This window comes from Cyprinodon tularosa, unplaced genomic scaffold (assembly GCF_016077235.1).
Source record: "Cyprinodon tularosa strain WSP-4 unplaced genomic scaffold, ASM1607723v1 ctg508, whole genome shotgun sequence".
Taxonomy (NCBI): Eukaryota; Metazoa; Chordata; class Actinopteri; order Cyprinodontiformes; family Cyprinodontidae; genus Cyprinodon; species Cyprinodon tularosa.
The window spans coordinates 396,620-412,703 of record NW_024039239.1 but is presented as its reverse complement, the minus strand read 5'-3'; the positions used below and the strand labels follow the sequence as shown (position 1 = coordinate 412,703).

Sequence of the window (16,084 nt, the reverse complement as noted above, 5' to 3'; positions counted from 1 at the left end):
AGAAGCATGAAATGAGGATTTGTCTGAGTTTGTGACACGAGGTTAATGTGTCTTTACATTTTGGTTAATGATTGAGGGTCAGCTGGTGACTCAATAACTGAAAAAGCTCTCGCCACTTAATCAGAGGATGAGATTCCCACAGGACAACCAGGGCATGGCTGTGAGGTTTCTAATAGCTCAGCTCAATCTTTGTATCTTCACTGTTCTCCAGGTTCTTGCCTAACCAGCTCCACCCAGCCTTTCACATCTCTGAGAGAGAAGGAGGAGCTTCACATTCTGTTCCTCTTCCACCTCTGGCAGGTATCTCTGTCAGGTATCCTGCATCTACAGGAAGATTACTGAAAGAAAATAATATAGCAGTAACTTTTTAACTTAACATCCCAACCGGGTGCTCAGGGCTGCTTAGATTCTTGCAAAAATGTCTGCTGGGAGAAAGAATGTTGTGATGTCACCTCCAGATGGAGGCTGGGGATGGGTGGTCGTTGGCTGCTGTTTCATGGTGACCGTGTGCACACGTGCAGTGACCAGGTAACTAACACACCCATATGCACACTGTTATTCCTTTTGACATGTCCCAAACTGTAGAAATTATATCTTTTTTGAACTGTAAAACATAAACAGACTCTAAATGTGTCTTTAAAGGGGCATTAGATTAGAACAAGTAGTCTAGATGAGACTTATTTCACACAGGCTCTTTAATGTGATGTACCCAAGGTGCTCGGTGTACTCCCTCATGTCAGTGTGTGTGTGCTATTGTTAGTGTATGTAGGTGCAGAGTAAACAGGTCGTACCAGTTGGAGCATGTGGTGCATGCATAGAATAAAAGCAACAGCTTACAATAAGAATCCCCAAAGGGTATGATAACGTATAGCTTAAGGAAGCAGGGCTAGGCGGATTGTCTTCACTAAAGTAGAATAAATGTGTTTGCATATGTCCAAAGGTTATTGGTAAACAGATAGTATTCTTATTTAATTTTTGTGGAAAAGGTTTTTGAGTTTTAGTGTAAAAACAATGCACCAGCTAGCCCAAAAACTGGAACAACTTCTCGCTGGTCAGGTATAAAGTGTTCCAGCTTTGAATTATGAGAAGTTGATTAGACTAAAAAAGTGGTGTCGCTACAAACGGAGCTGTTAAAAATCCTCCTTCTCACATATAAAGCCTTAAATGGCCAAGCTCCATCTGATATCAGAGATCTGATTGTTCCTTATGTTCCCAACAGAGCACTTCGCTCTCAATCTGCAGGTTTACTAGTGGTTCCTAGAATTTCTAAAAGTAGAATGGGAGGCAGATCTTTTAGTTATCAGGCTCCTCTCCTGTGGAACCAACTACCAGTTTTAGTCCGTGAGGCAGACACCCTGTCTACTTTTAAGGCTAGGCTTAAAACTTTCCTTTTTGATAAAGCTCCCACATCATAGCATCCTCTGACATGGGAGCTGGCTTGGAGCTCATCTGCCTGGCTGTGTGTTTCCTGGACGCCTGGTTGACAGTACCCTGTCACTGAGCCTGGTTCTGCTGGAGGTTTCTTCCTGTTAAAAGGGAGTTTTTCTCTCCACTGTCGCTAAAAGCATGCTTAGTGTGAGGGATTTCCTTCGAGTTAATGAGTCGATGCAATCAGCTGGTTTTCCTTAGAAAACTTTGAATCAATCTGACTGGATGATCTGGTGAACTGTAAAGTGCCTTTAGATGACGTGTTGTGAATTGGCACTATAGAAATAAACTGAATTGAATTGAATTAAGGAGAATGGTTGATGGACCATGGCACGACATCAATTATCATTTGTATGCTGATCATAGTCAGATATATGTACATAAAAAATTATCCAACCGTTTTTGGCCTCTGCTTAATCACATTAGTTAACAGGATTGTTTTGTGTCCTACCCTGCTTATATGAAAAAATTGTGTTAAAATAACTTAAAATGATTAAGTAAATGCCAAAATTGTTGCATAATTTTTTAAGTGTATCTGTTAAAAAGAAAAAAATGCCTTTTTCCTTTACTGAACTACTGACATACCTTAATATAATTAAAGCCTGATTGGCTCTTAACTTCTTATATCTTAATGAGAAAAAACTGAACACATGATCCCCATCCTGGCCTCTCTCTATTGGCTGCCTGTTCATTTTAGAGTTCACTTTAAGATTATTGTTTTTAAGCCTTTAAGGGTTTGACCTTCCTCACCTCTATCAACTTCTCCACCTCTTTGCTCCCACTCGGTGCCTCAGGTCACCTGACCTGCTATACTTTTTCAGTTGCTGCTCCAAAACTGTGGAATTAGCTCCACCTCCTTATTAGGCAATCCTCCCGACTGCATATTTTCAAAACTTGTCTCAAAACCTATTATTATCCTTTGGCTTTCAGCACAGTAGGAGACTCTCTCTGTTTTTGTGTTTTGTTTTAAAGTTGTTTTTATTTGGTTTTATTCATTTTAATTCAAGTAATTTATTTTATTTGCTTTATTCTTTTAAACCATTTTTGTTGTTTTCATACATTTCAATTTTCCTAGGAATGTACAGCACTTTATGGCAGCTGTGGTTGGGCTCTACAAATAGAGTTGAATGGGTTTAAAGCTGAACAAGTTCCAACTATTCCTCTCAAATGATCCAACACTGATGTTCCTTTAGCTCGAAGTTCAACTTTAATCTATTTCGGTGTTTTTCTGGGCTCTTTTGTTACCACTCATATTATTCGTCTTCTTGATCCATCATCATGTTTCCTCCTGCAGCCATACCCAGGGTCTCATCATAGGAACATCAAGCTGTTTGTAGATGGTCCTTTACCTTAAAAATGCTGGTCAATAATTTTCTTTCTAATATCCTGAGAAAACTCTTTCATGTTGAGTGCGGTACAAACCATGTCACAAACACAGTGACAACCTGTAACCCAATATTTGTGATAAGTTGACCCCCCTTTATTTAACATGTCATTTTGGACACATTCATTTCAGTCTTTTCAGAAAATTATCTTGTCCAGGTGTGTTTGTGTCAGGTGTGCTGAAAAGCAGTATTTAACTTACATTTGTTCATTTTATATAATTTTGGATTTGCTATAACTTTTCAAGTTATAGTAAATCCAAAATTCAAGCCATTTCTGTGACCATTTTGGGATTTTCTTTCATTAGATGAGGGGGACCAACAGTTTTTTTAGGTTTTGCCGTGTGTTTAGCTCTACACATGCTAAGTGTTTAGAAAGGACAAGGTTGTGAGGAAATATAGCTATTTCTTTACAGCGAATGCCATATGTCAGCACATGGTCTAAAGAATGAAGGTGAGAATGCATAAGTCTAGGAACATTTTGAACTTGAGAGTAAATGTTTTAGAGAATGATAATTGCTTACGGATATGGAGTTTTATTCCTTTAGATTCCTTAAATTAATTTGATTAAAAATGCTGACTGTAGATTTCAGGACCTGTGAGATACTTAGTAGAACCTTTTAGTTGGAAATGCACGTCTTCTTTGTTGAAACCCACACAAGGGGGTGCTGTGAGTAACGTGCCAAGGAACCCAAAGGCTGTGGGGTTCAAACCAGGTACTTTCCACATTCTCAGAGCACAAGTGCACCTTTCTAAACACTAGGACCCTGGGTCATAGAGACATAGACAGGTATGGGGTATTTCAGGCTAACAAAGAAACCAAACGCCCCCCATTCCTAAGCGACGGACCCGTTTGTCCGCTTCAATTTGCATGTTTTCTAAACCAAAACAAGGCTTTTGGTCCACTCTATAAAGCCTCAAACTCAACGTTATTTCTGACATTTTGAATTGTAAAAGCCTCCTGGATGGGAAGCTAAGTGTCTTCAAACTTGGGGAAAAAAAGCCCAGTAGGTTTTTTTTAACTGTTTTGGAATAACAAGGACCTGGATGACTGAGAATCTTCACCAGCATATATCCAAAACAAATATTTAATAGCATTGTGATTATTTTTGGATAAAGACCCAGATGAAAAGGTATATATATCTTTAAATAGTTCTCTCTTAGTTCTTTTTTCCCCCCAGCTTTTATTGTCATTACAGTGTGACAAGTACAGAGCAACAAAAGTCACTCTCTGTATTTAAGAGAGTGTATCAGGGAGCAGTGGGCTGCCATTGTGTGGCGACCGAGGAGCAGTGTGGGGTTAAAGGTCCTGCTCAGGGAGCCAGAGTGGCGGTCTGTGGGTGTGGGGCTTGAACTCAGAACCTCTGAATTAAAGGCATAACGCCATAACCACTAGACCGCCACTCTCATGTCTTGTTTCTATCTATTTGAATATTTCAACATTTTAGTTAAAATGTTCTTGAAATTTCGGTCCGGTTTGCCATGGTATTATAAGGCAATTATGTTGGTTCTTTTTATATCAGACACTATTAGACGCTTATTAGTTTTATCACTGGACTGTGCCCGATCCTACGCTACTTCCGGGTGCTAACTTTTAGCTTTGGATTTAAACATCAACAGGGGTGACCAGACGTCCTCTTTTTCCTGGACATGTCCTACTTTTCATACGGAAAAAAAATGTCCGGAGGGAATTTCAAAATCGTGCGGGATTTTGGCTGGTTCTTGGACCACACTGTGTTTCGACAACAGTGCCGCACGTAGTCAAAACACACCAGGCACTCAAACCGAGCAGTCAGCTCCGGGGCTGGTCAGGGAGGTAACAGATGTTGGTCGCAGCGATCCGTGTTCAGAGCGTTTTGAGTCTGTGTTTTTTTTCCTTCTCTCCTGCTGCTCCCGTGTCCCGCCGCTCAGTCTGACATCATTAGATCTTTCGCTTTGAAACATCTTTGCGTCGCATTTCACTGCGTACAAAGCAGCTACGTGGAGGAGAGACACATCAGCACTCAGTGAATATTAACCAGCAGCTACTTTGATGTTTAAGTAAAAGTTAGGAGACGGCTTTGTTAAAAAAAATAGAGATGCCACCAAAAAATCTGTTTGTTAGACAAACAGAGCTTTTTCAGCTAAAAAAAAGCTACAGATTGTAAGTTTATACAGGTTAGTAATACTATGCAAGAAGCTTGAGAAAACATACTTTGTTCTTCTTAAGCTTGGCTTCTCAGAGGACCATGACTCCCAGTTACAGGTTAAAATGAACTTGTTTCTTATTGAACAGATAGAATCAGACTGCAGAGCTTCTACATATCTTGAAATTTAGTTTCTGGCATTATTATGTTAGAAAAGAAGTTCATAAATCTTTTTAAACAGCACAGAGAGAAGCAGGGAGAGCTTCAGATTTAAAGGTGAAACAGATTTACTGGGATATGCAACATGCAATAAAATATATCTCCAAGTTTACCAGATAGTTTACAAGAAAGAAATATGCTATGCTATATTTAAAATGCAGCATTTCCAGTTTATATCCATATCCAACGCACCAACTTTCATCACAAAGTTACACCTGGTGAAGGTATGCTTCCCTCCGGACCCGGAGCTGACGGATTGGAGTACCCGGTCCGGCCCAGCAGGTTACCTCCCCACCCAAAAAAAAGTGTCCTTTTCAGAAACCCAAATCTGGTCACCCTAACATAAATCTAGTCTTTTTGAGTTTTATGTTTTCCTTTCGTGTTAACATTATGGTATGTAGTTTGTAATCTAAAGAAAGAAACAACTAAAATGCAAATGAACATGGTTTAATCTGGACTGCTCTGAGCATGTCCCACGATGATGTCAGATAAGCTGTTTAATTGAGAAAATGTAAAAAGCACCAAATTGTCTCAGAAAAATCATTTAAAAAATAATGTGTGTATTAGCATTCTTTAGTGATTTAAGGACCAAAATAGGTACTTTTAATACCATAATTACATTACTTATTGTGTCCTGAATGACTATCTGCTTGCACATGTGGAAACGAGCTGATGGTATGGTACGGGTAGTGACACAGCACGCTCATGTTTTGACATGGTTAATCAATAAACTCTGTGATTACGGCCTGTTTAGGTTTGCGTCTACACTGATTAATTAAACCTGTCTGCATCACTGACATTAATTAACTGAGATGTTCTTCTGGTGAAACCTGTAACGACCAGAAAGACTAAGGCCCTGAGAATTCAGCCAGACACAGATAGACTTAGACTTCCTTTATTGTCATTGCACAAAAAAACACAAGGTGAATCTTGACAACGAAATGTCGATAACTTGGCTACCAGTGTAACAGAGCTAAGACCTTATTCCTGCACAATAAATATGATTTCTACAACTAAGAGCTAGCTATATACAGTATATATATACATATATATTGCACTGAGTTATTGAAGAAGTAACATAAAAAAATAGAGTTATTGCAAAAAGAAACATTAAATTGAAGACAAAACTAAACTAAGGTGTGTGTATTGTCCATGTCCATGGGTGGTGGTTTTAGTGGGTGTGTGTGTGTGTGTGTGTGTGGCGTTAAGCAGTCTGATGGCCAGGGGGAAGAAACTGTTCAGTAGTCTGGTCGTTCTGCAGAAGATGCTGCTCAACCTTCTGCTGGACGCCAAGGGGGGAAAACAGTCAATGGTTGGGGTGGGTGGGGTCAGAGAAGATATGGTGAGCTGGGATAGGCAGCGCCTGTCTGCAATGTTCTTGATGCAGGGGATTGGCGCCCCCATGATCTCCTACCCTGTTCTCACCACCCACTGCAGAGACTTCCAGTCAGAAACCCTGCAGTTCCCAGACCAGATGGAGATGTAGCTGGTCAGCAGGCTCTCGATGGTCCCTCTGTAGAAGGTCTGAAGGATGGGGGGCGGGAGAGATGCTCTCTTCATCCGATGCAGGAAGTGCAGGCGTTGCTGGCCCTTCTTCACCAGTGTTTCGTTAAAAATTAAAAAAAATATCCACTGGACTTGGTTTCCAGTGAGGAGATGTGGGGTGACCAGCTGAGGTTGTCAATGATGTGCACCCCAAGGAACTTGGTGCTGCTGACGACCTCCACAGCTGAGTCGTTGATGAGGAGGGGTGTGTGGGTGGGTTTGGATTTCCTGAAGTCGAAGATAATCTGCTTGGTCTTTTTGACATTCAGGATCAGGTTGTTCCCTCTGCACCAGTCTACCAGATGTCGCACCTCCTCCTTGTAGGCCGCCTCTTTGCTGTCCCGGATGAGGCCCACTACTGTGGCGTCATCCGCGTTCTTCAGGATGTGGTTGGACCTGAGGCGTAGAGGGCAGTCGTGGGTCATCAGGGTGAACAGCAGGGAGCTCAGGACACAGCCCTGGGGGGGTGCTGGTGTTCAGGGTGATGACGTCGGAAGTCTTGTTCCCCACTCTGACAGCCTGGTTTCTGTCAGTGAGGAAGTCCAGCAGCCAGTTTCAGAGGGGGGTCTTTATTCCTAAGGGGCCCAGTTTGCCTACCAGGTCCTGGGGGATGATCGTGTTGAATATTGAGCTGAAGTCCAGGAACAGCATCCACACGTGGGAGTTCTTCTCCTCCAGGTACTCCAGGTTTAAGTGCATAGCAGTGGAGACTGCATCCTCCACACTGCGCTTGGACTGGTATGCACACTGGAACGGGTAGTGTGATTGGGGAGCGTGGAGATAATGTGGTGCTTAACAAGTCTTTTGAAGCACTTCATGATGGAGGATGAGTGCGACGGGGCGGAAGTCGTTAAGGCACGTGATGGTGGTTGTCTTTGGGACCGGAACGACAGTGGCAGACTTGAAGCACCGTGGGACGACGGCCTGGTCCAGGGACATGTTCAAGATGTCCGTGAGCACGCGGGTCAGCTGGTCCGAGCATTCTTTGATCAGCCCACCTGGAATGTCTTCGGGACCTGCAGCTTTTCATGAGTTGACCTTCCTCAGAACTTTCACCACTGTTAATGTTTTCAGTCTGAGCGCCTGTTCGTCAGGGTGTGGTGTCGCTTTCCTCGCAGGGTTGGAGTTCAGCTACTCAACTCTTCCGAAGAAGTTGTTGAGCTCATTGAAGAAGCCGGTGTTGTTCTGGCAGGATGAGGGTGTGGATCTGTAGTCTGTGACAGACTGGATACCCTGCCACAGTTTCCTAGTGTTGTTGGAGTCTTGGAAGAGACCCTGGATTTTCCAGCTGTAGGCTCGTTTGGCATCTCTGATGGCCCGCTTCAGGTTAGCCCTTGTAGACCTGAGAGCCGCAGCATCACCAGATTTGAATGCAGCGTTGCGTTCTCTCAGCTTTGTTCGCACCTCCTTGGTCATTCAAGGTTTCTGGTTTGCCCGAGTGACTATTGTTTTTGTTGATGTCTCGTTTTCCATGCACCAACTGATGTAGTTGGACACCGATGCAGCGTACTCCTCCACGTTGGTGCGCTCGTTGTCAGTTGCAGCCTCCTTGAAGATGTTCCATTCAGTGCACTTAAAACAGTCCTGCAGTGCAGACATCGCTCTCTCAGGCCATACCCGCACCTTCTTCACTGCAGGTTTTTCTCTTATGAGTCAGGGCTGGTATGCAGGAATTAGCATGACAGAGAGATGGTCTGAGGAGCCCCGGTGGGGGCGGGGGGCTGCTCTGTATGCCTTCTTTATGTTGGTGCAAACAAGGTCCAGCGTGTTCTCCCCTCTTGTAGCAAAGTCCACGTGTTGGTAAAAGTTAGGAAGCACGGTCTTCATGTTGGCCTGGTTGAAGTCGCCAGCAACAATAAAAACACCTTCCGGCTTTGTGGCTTGCATGTCCATGATTTACTTCTAAAAAACTTATTAAAAACAATTCATCTGGATTACAATGACAGGAACACAAGAACCACTGGGTACGGAGAAACAGGTTAGTGGCTGAGATCAGTTGAACGATTTCTAGAACATTTGGAGAAAAAGCCACTAAGCTTCTCAGGACTGAGGAGGAGGTGAGACGGACTGGCTCTCTTCACAGTGACGGCCACTGACAGAATGGTTAAACAGATCTGAGGATGAGGCTTGGATCGACAGTGAAAGGACGTGAGGTGAGAACTGTGGAGGCAATTTCAGGCAAACAGATTCCAAGGGCTGAGACTTCAGACAAGCAGTCGATGATCAGGAACAGGGTCGTAATGCGGAACAGCAGTAAGATAATTCAGTAAGACAGGGAAATCCAGCAAAATAACGAGATGTGATCAGGAAGGCAAGGAAAGAACACTTGATAATCTGCTCACACAAAGGCTTTTAAAAAGATCTGACACTGACCAGATCACCGGCAGAGGTGATCCACAAAGCCAGGAGACAAGGTGAACTGAGATGCACTGATTGGAAGTGGGCGTGGTCAGTGGCGGTTCTAGACCAAATGTACCAGGGGGCCAGCGTTTTTTTTAATGGGGGCACAGAAAAGCATGAAATAAAAAACAGGGCAAGGGATTCAAATATATCAAGAGAGCTGCATCAAGTGACATGTCTATTCAATTAGGTTTAATTATTAGTTCAAGTGAACTGTAAAGTGCCTTTAGTTGACATGTTCATGGCGCTATATAAATAAACTGAATTGAATTATTAAAATTATATTTCTTATTAGATCATTAAACATTCATAAATTAAGAATTTTACATATTTTGACTTGATTTAAGTTACAATTACAGTTTTCTCTGAAATCTGAATTAGAACTAAATAATGCATGATAATAAATAAATTCAGCCATAAAGATTAGAGCAATTTGTTTTGAAAAAAACATTTAGCAGATGAAAACTGGGAGCCCACGCAACACCACTGAAGCTATCACTAATTAGTAAAACAGAATTTGTAAAGAAAAATATTGAAATAGATCCAAAAGACCTATCAGCAACTATGTCTGTTCCAGCGAATATCATCATTAGAATTTCTTTGAGTATTATGTCTTCATTACAGGAACCGCCCATGGGTGCGGTTGGTCCAGGTAGAGAGAATAAGCTCTCGGTTTGGCACTAAGGAGCAGAGTTTATTCTGGATTAGTGGATCATAAGAATTTAAAGCTGTGGAGCAGACTTGATTCAGAGGACCTGAAATGTCTGACAACTATGTATTTATACAATGTAATGTATCCTGGAGCTCAGCCATTCAGAGATTTCTAGACAAACAATAGTATCATAAAGTTTATATCTGAGATAAAGGGGGCCATTGGAAGGCACTTCAGAACCGGGCTGATGTTCTCTACTATCTGGTCATAGTGAGGATGCAGGCAGCAGCATTCTGGATCAGCTGCTATCTTAACCACTTTCTAGGCAGAACTGTGAAGGAAACCACTGCTGGGATCAATTCTATTAAAGATGAACAAAGCATGAATTAGTTTTTCCCAAGGTCCTGCTGAGACAGTCATTTAATCCTGGAGATGTTCTTTAGATGATAGAAGCCCATTTTGTTGTTGTCTTTATGTGGCTAAGGGTTCAGATCCATCAACACACCCAGATTTAAGTCCTATCAGTACTTTCCTCTGTGTTTTCAGGTGCATCTCCATCTTCTTTGCAGAGTTCCAGGCTCACTTTGGGGCAACTTACTCCTCCACTGCTTGGATCCACAGCCTGGTGGACTGTACCACCATGCTTTTTGGTCTGTATCCATCTGGTCACATTGACACCATGAAGACATGTGCATCTGCTGAATGTTACTCTATATTCAGCTCCCGCTGGCAGTCTGTTGGGGAACCGCTACTCTTGCAGAGTGGCAGTGATGTTGGGTGGACTCCTGTCGTCCTGTGGACTCCTGCTCAGCTCCTTCGCCTCCAGCCTGGATCTGCTCTACTTGAGCATGGGAGTCCTCACAGGTCAAGTGTTACACAAATAAAGCTGCTCAAAGCCGGAAGTTGTTTCCAACTTTAGTGTTTAACTCCAAATCCTGCAAAACAACCAGTATCATCATGTGCATACCGTAAGTTAATTATTACATTAAAATCCTATCAAAATGGTTTTGGATGAATCTGGGGATGCTCAAGTAAAGACAGTAGAAATGCTTGTTCTCAATAGAGAACAGCTGATTATATTTGATGGTGTTTTGTAAATAAATGTTTTGAACATGTCTGTACTTCACAGGGCTGGGATTTGCTCTCTGTTACACTCCAGCTATCGCGCTGGTCGGGTGCTACTTCCAGCGCAGGAGGGCCCTGGCATACGGCATTGCCATGTCAGGCAGCGGTATTGGCACCTTTGTCTTGGCTCCTGTTGTGCAACTTCTCATCGACCTATACACATGGAGGGGGGCACTGCTTGTCCTTAGCGCCCTTGTAGCTAACCTGTGTGTCTGTGGAGCACTGCTGCGACCAATAACAGTGCAGAAGGGCGAAGAGGTGGAGACAGGTGATGAGAAGCATATTTATATGCTTATATTAAAGTCTTAGGGAAGTCCTATTCATATGTGAAATCATTCTGGCTTAAAATGTATATAAATGTACTCTTTATCAGACCATATTGTCCCAAAAGTTAGAAAATTTGTATTAAAAAGAAAAAAATAATGTCTTAACATTTTTTTTTTCATTATCTTCTGCAGGCCAGTTAGTTATACGTCAGCCTGAACACCTACATTCAGCCAACGGTCATCTGTTAATCACATTTTTTTGGTCAAAGCATCTTGATTCATATGTCGCAGCTAAAATACACAACAGTTGAAATAAGAAATCAGAATCATTTCCTTTCCCATTGAGTTCCGTCCCAGTGTTCACGGGGATGGACGTCTGTGTCTTCGACAGGTGTAGAGCTAACAGAACTGGCAGCGTTGAGAGGCAAGGGCTCAAACGTACGGCTGGAAGCCTTCTACACCAAACCAAGCTTCTGCCGCCCTGGCGTCCTCTTCTACAACATCTTCAGCCCCACTTTCCTCCTCTAAATAAAAAATGGATGATGGAGGAGACTCATCCACGACCTCTGACACTAAACTCTCCTCCTCTCGCATGTTTCCTCTGTCCATAGCGTTCCTTGACAGTGTCGTTTCTAAAGGGCTGGTTATACTCCCTGCGGCAGTGTGTCGCAGTCAGCTTGACAAACATTTTTGATTTATGCTTAATGTTGAAGCGTAGTCTGCGCTATACACTGGGGGTCTAGATACAGCCGAGGCGGTAAGGAAGTGGGGGCAAGTTTGTCCGACAACGGAGGGACATGAAGGTGAAAAAGAGCAGGTGGAAAAAAGGGTCCCATCGTTCTCGCGCACCTCGCTCTTCTAGCTGGTCCAATTTCCAGATTTTTTTTCCACAATTGCGGTCATAAAAACAAAACAAGCCTGCCTCCTGTCTGCAGTCACCTACAATTTGGGAGAGGTGCAGCAGAGTGTCTGCGGAGGGGGAGTGGAAGTCTTTTTGTTTGCTGCGACACCTACGCAGATGGCCTAGTTTCAAAGTATAAATCAACCTTTAGTCACCAATTTAGTGCTACTTGGGAACCTACTAGCACTAAGTTGCTAACCGATTAGCAAGATACTTCCGACAAACTGGCGACAACCAAACTTGCTTGAAGCCTTCCCCCACAAAAATTTCGCCACCTTGATAAACGACCAATTACATTCACTTTATTCACTCGTGTAAAGTCGGGCACCACTCGGGAGAATTCAGGAATGCAACAGTTGGAACCTTAGAGCTAATAGGTCTTACGTACGGTCGTGTAATAGATATTAACAACAGAAGCATCTCTAGTAGCAGGCAGATCGCCAAAGCAGGCAACCCTGTCCAATTATGAAGTGGAGCAGTGGTTCTTAGTTCTGAACAACATGTTAGCCTTCACTGATGACCCACCTGTTCTTTTGCTCTTTCTATCTTCCATCTGAGCAGCTAACCAAACAAAGGCAAACTTTTTTTTCCCCGATCTGATGCAGGTGATGTCCGAGTGAAGGAAGGTGAAATAAATCTCTCCAAAGATGCTTTTCAGGCATCGGCCAAACAGCCATCCTTACTTGCTCTCAGAAACCCTCCCTCTGGGCGGAAGGGGAGGTGCAGCCTCAGTTCCTGCTTCCGGTTGGATTCAGAGTACAGCTTCCTGTTGCTGCCAGACTTCCTGGGTCTGGCTGCGTCCTTCCTGTTCCTGGCCAGTGGGTGCAGTCTGCCCTTCGTCTATCTCGTGCCGTATGCTCTGAGCGTTGGCGTCAGCCAGCAGAACGCCGCCTTCCTTATGTCCATCCTGGGAGCCATCGACATTGTGGGGAACATCACCTTTGGTTGGCTGACGGACACAAGGTAGACAGAGGAGGACTGGAGCCTTGATGGAAAGATGTGCTTCAAACACAACACAATTAGCAGAATATAGTGCAGAGTTTAAACCTTGGGAAAACTCTACAGACCAAATCTGCTTCCTGCTCACTTTGTCTTTCTACAGGTGTCTAAAGCCGTACCGCCTCATCTGTTACATTGTTGCCGTGGCAATGGAGAGTCTCTGCTGCTTCTTGGTGTCGCTGCTTCGTACCTTTGCTCAACTTGTGCCATTCGCTGTGGTTTATGGTTACTTTGACGGCGCATACGTGGCACTTATACCTGTGGTGACGTCAGATGTGGTGGGGGTTCCATACCTGTCTTCCGCACTGGGCGTGGTCTACCTCTTGCACGCCATCCCTTACCTGTTCAGTCCACCAATAGGAGGTAAATGTTGAAATTCCAAAATGTCAAAAGGTACATTTGTATTTGAAAAACACTTAGGGAATCAGTTAAGAGTCGTTGCGCTGTGAGAGCATGAACCCTGCACCTTTAAGGCTTCAGTCGGCGAGGTGAACACGCTGCAGCCCCGATTGCAGAGAGTAGTCGGAAGGCAACAAAGCTCCACAGTTACAATACACAAATAGTTTGGCAAGAAGAGTTTTGGAAAATTTAGAGCAAAGCTGAGAATGTAAGAGATTTTTGATGTGCAAATTGAAGGACGCAATTATATACTTGTACTTAAAATGAGAGTTTCACCGATACCAGTGTCAATTTAACTTTGCATCATCTTGAAAAATGATTTATTTTGCTTTGTGGTGAACAACCAGTTGGGGCAGCACCGAGTCTAACCACAAAGAAAATAATCGTCTGGATGAAACAAATTAGTTTAATGGTTTTTTTTAAATACTAAAAGGACATAACAAAAATGAGCTTAAATGAAACAAAACTAATGAGTCTTATTTTTAAAATTTAACGAATAGATCATAGAGATAATTAAAAAAATGTAAAGAAGTAAAAAGTATTTGTACTTTGTTACTTGATGACTGTTATATCATGACCTCGCTGGTTGCATCACAGCTGATTTCCGATTTTCTGCTCCAACAGGATGGCTGGTTGACGTCGCAGGAAATTACATCGCTACCTTCACCCTCAGTGGTGCCGCCCTGCTGGTCAGCGCGCTCATTGTGTCTTTAGTCACTGGGATTCGCTCCTATCGCCTCTCGTCCAGCAAGCACAAGCCCCTCCCACTAGTTTTGTCCAACCAATCAGACTGTTGCTCAGATATATGTGCAGCCAAGCCAGAGGCTCATAATAATGGTATAAGCGACCAATTGAATTTAGATACTGTAAACCCAGCAGGACAGCTGTGAATTTATTTAGTGTTTTACATTAAAACAATGCCAAACCTCCTGCCTGGACAAATAAATGAGTCTGAATAGAGTCACATGACTCAACAGTCTGCAGAGAACCTTGATGAGAGCTCACCTCAACGGCAGTCCAGTGAGGTTAGTAACCTGACAGAAAGCATGAATGTTTCTGGAACAAATCGGCCAGGAAACGGATTCACTTCCTTTAGTAATGCCGATTCAAATGACACTAAAACTTGTGAAATTAAAATTGTTTTTGTTTATACAGACTAGTGATGCATTAATGATTCATCATAACAGGTTTTCACTCATTGGCAAACTGTACTGATACTTTTGTCACTGAATACTGACACCTGCTGGACATTTGAAATCACTACAGGCTGAGCTGATCAGATTACCTAAATCAGAGGTCATGGATTAGCGGACCGTAGTCTGGATTCAAACCCATCTGAGGGCTAATCCGGACCCAACCTGATGTAAAACATTCATAAATTACTGCATGTTGTCCGATGGCAGTGTCTAACTTCACTTGCGCCTCTTCTCCTGTTAATACGGTAAAGCCCTCCGGAGCGTCCGGCTCGAGGCTGCACATGATCCAAATGATCCAATGAGCTGCTGTCAGTCTGGGTTGCTGCTGCTGCTACTTTTAGACACAGCAGGCAAACCTGCAGCAAGCTTGGCGATGGGAAAGAAGGAGAAGATGATGAGAAAAAGAGCAGAGAAAGTGTGGACTGCTGGAAGAACTGTGGTGAACTGGTGAAAGAAAAGTGAAATGGTGCTCAAAGATGACCCTGAACATTTAAGGATGTTTGGCTCAACCTGCTGCTGTGAAGCAGGATTCTCCACCATGAACAGAATCAAAAATAAATATGGATCCAGGCTCAAAATGAGCTCCTTGCTATGTGCTTTAGAATGGCTTAGTCTCCATTCAAACCAGGTTTAAAGCCTTGCAGGGCAGCATAAAGCCCACTGCCAACATTAAGACAGAAAGAAGAAAGAAAAATAACAAACGCTCAGTTCAGGTGTTTGAGAAAATATGGGAATCAAGAAATTGCCTATATACCAAACTGAACGATTGTTGCTCTCTACTTAATAAAACACGACCACCCCCCCCATCAGGAATCGTAAGGTCGGGAGAAAATCAAACATGTTTGAAATTCAGCTGTTGTAAGGTGGTCGTGTGGGCAAACAAGGATTCTTCTTCCTCTAAGATGTAAACCCAGCAGCATGGCGGGAGTGCAATGAGTGAAATGGAGTTCTGTCAAACTGACAGACCATAGTAGCCCCGTTGCTCAGCCATGTCTTTGTCCAAATATGTCGTCTCCTTTTCTTTTTAGGGCTTTCAGCACAAAATTGCCCAAAATACCAAGGCAGCGCGTTTCACTCTAGTTAGCTTCATATTCCTCTTCTACTGGTTTGGCTTCTGGATAGACAAGTCAGAGCAGCGCCATCTCACTGCGGAGCTGAGTCCCACCTGGCTTTTAGACGTACAGTGTGAGCAGGTAGATTGCATCAGAGCGTCGGCTCGCACAGTGAGAACAAACATGGTGAGTTGGGAACTTTTAAACCCTGCAGCTTCATCGTAGTTTGAGCTGTAGCTGCGTGCAACGACTGAAAACATCTGTATACCCAGCCTCAGAAAACCCTTAAAAGTAAATAAATATACCATCCAAGGAGACCGCATGCATTAACAGCTCAGTTATCTAGTTTAATCTGTTTTTTCTTACAGAAAATATGAACCAAGCAGCAGTACGG

The 16,084-nt window shown here is 43.2% G+C and overlaps 1 protein-coding gene across 2 annotated transcripts; it reads left to right on the top strand.

Moving 5' to 3' along the window:
- Window positions 1–243: 243 nt before the first annotated feature.
- slc16a12b (solute carrier family 16 member 12b) lies at window positions 244–14,839 on the top strand. Of its 2 annotated transcripts, none has more exons than XM_038303209.1 (7): window positions 244–528; window positions 10,299–10,402; window positions 10,473–10,616; window positions 10,882–11,145; window positions 12,650–13,007; window positions 13,147–13,406; window positions 14,067–14,839. In XM_038303209.1, exons 1-7 carry the CDS (start codon window positions 419–421, stop codon window positions 14,330–14,332), a joined length of 1,506 nt encoding a protein of 501 aa, XP_038159137.1. In that variant the 5' UTR covers window positions 244–418; the 3' UTR covers window positions 14,333–14,839. The 2 variants fall into 2 exon arrangements, with proteins under 2 accessions (XP_038159137.1, XP_038159138.1); XM_038303210.1 differs by having other exon boundaries at window positions 246–528; window positions 10,322–10,402.
- Window positions 14,840–16,084: the final 1,245 nt, after the last annotated feature.

Excerpts from the sequence above, each read along its gene's own strand:
- slc16a12b (XM_038303209.1), top strand. The coding sequence starts at position 419 with ATGTCTGCTGGGAGAAAGAATGTTGTGATGTCACCTCCAGATGGAGGC. Across the intron at positions 10,403-10,472 it reads CTGTACCACCATGCTTTTTG|CTCCCGCTGGCAGTCTGTTG; the intron begins GTCTGTATCCAT and ends CTCTATATTCAG. Across the intron at positions 13,407-14,066 it reads GTTCAGTCCACCAATAGGAG|GATGGCTGGTTGACGTCGCA; the intron begins GTAAATGTTGAA and ends CTGCTCCAACAG.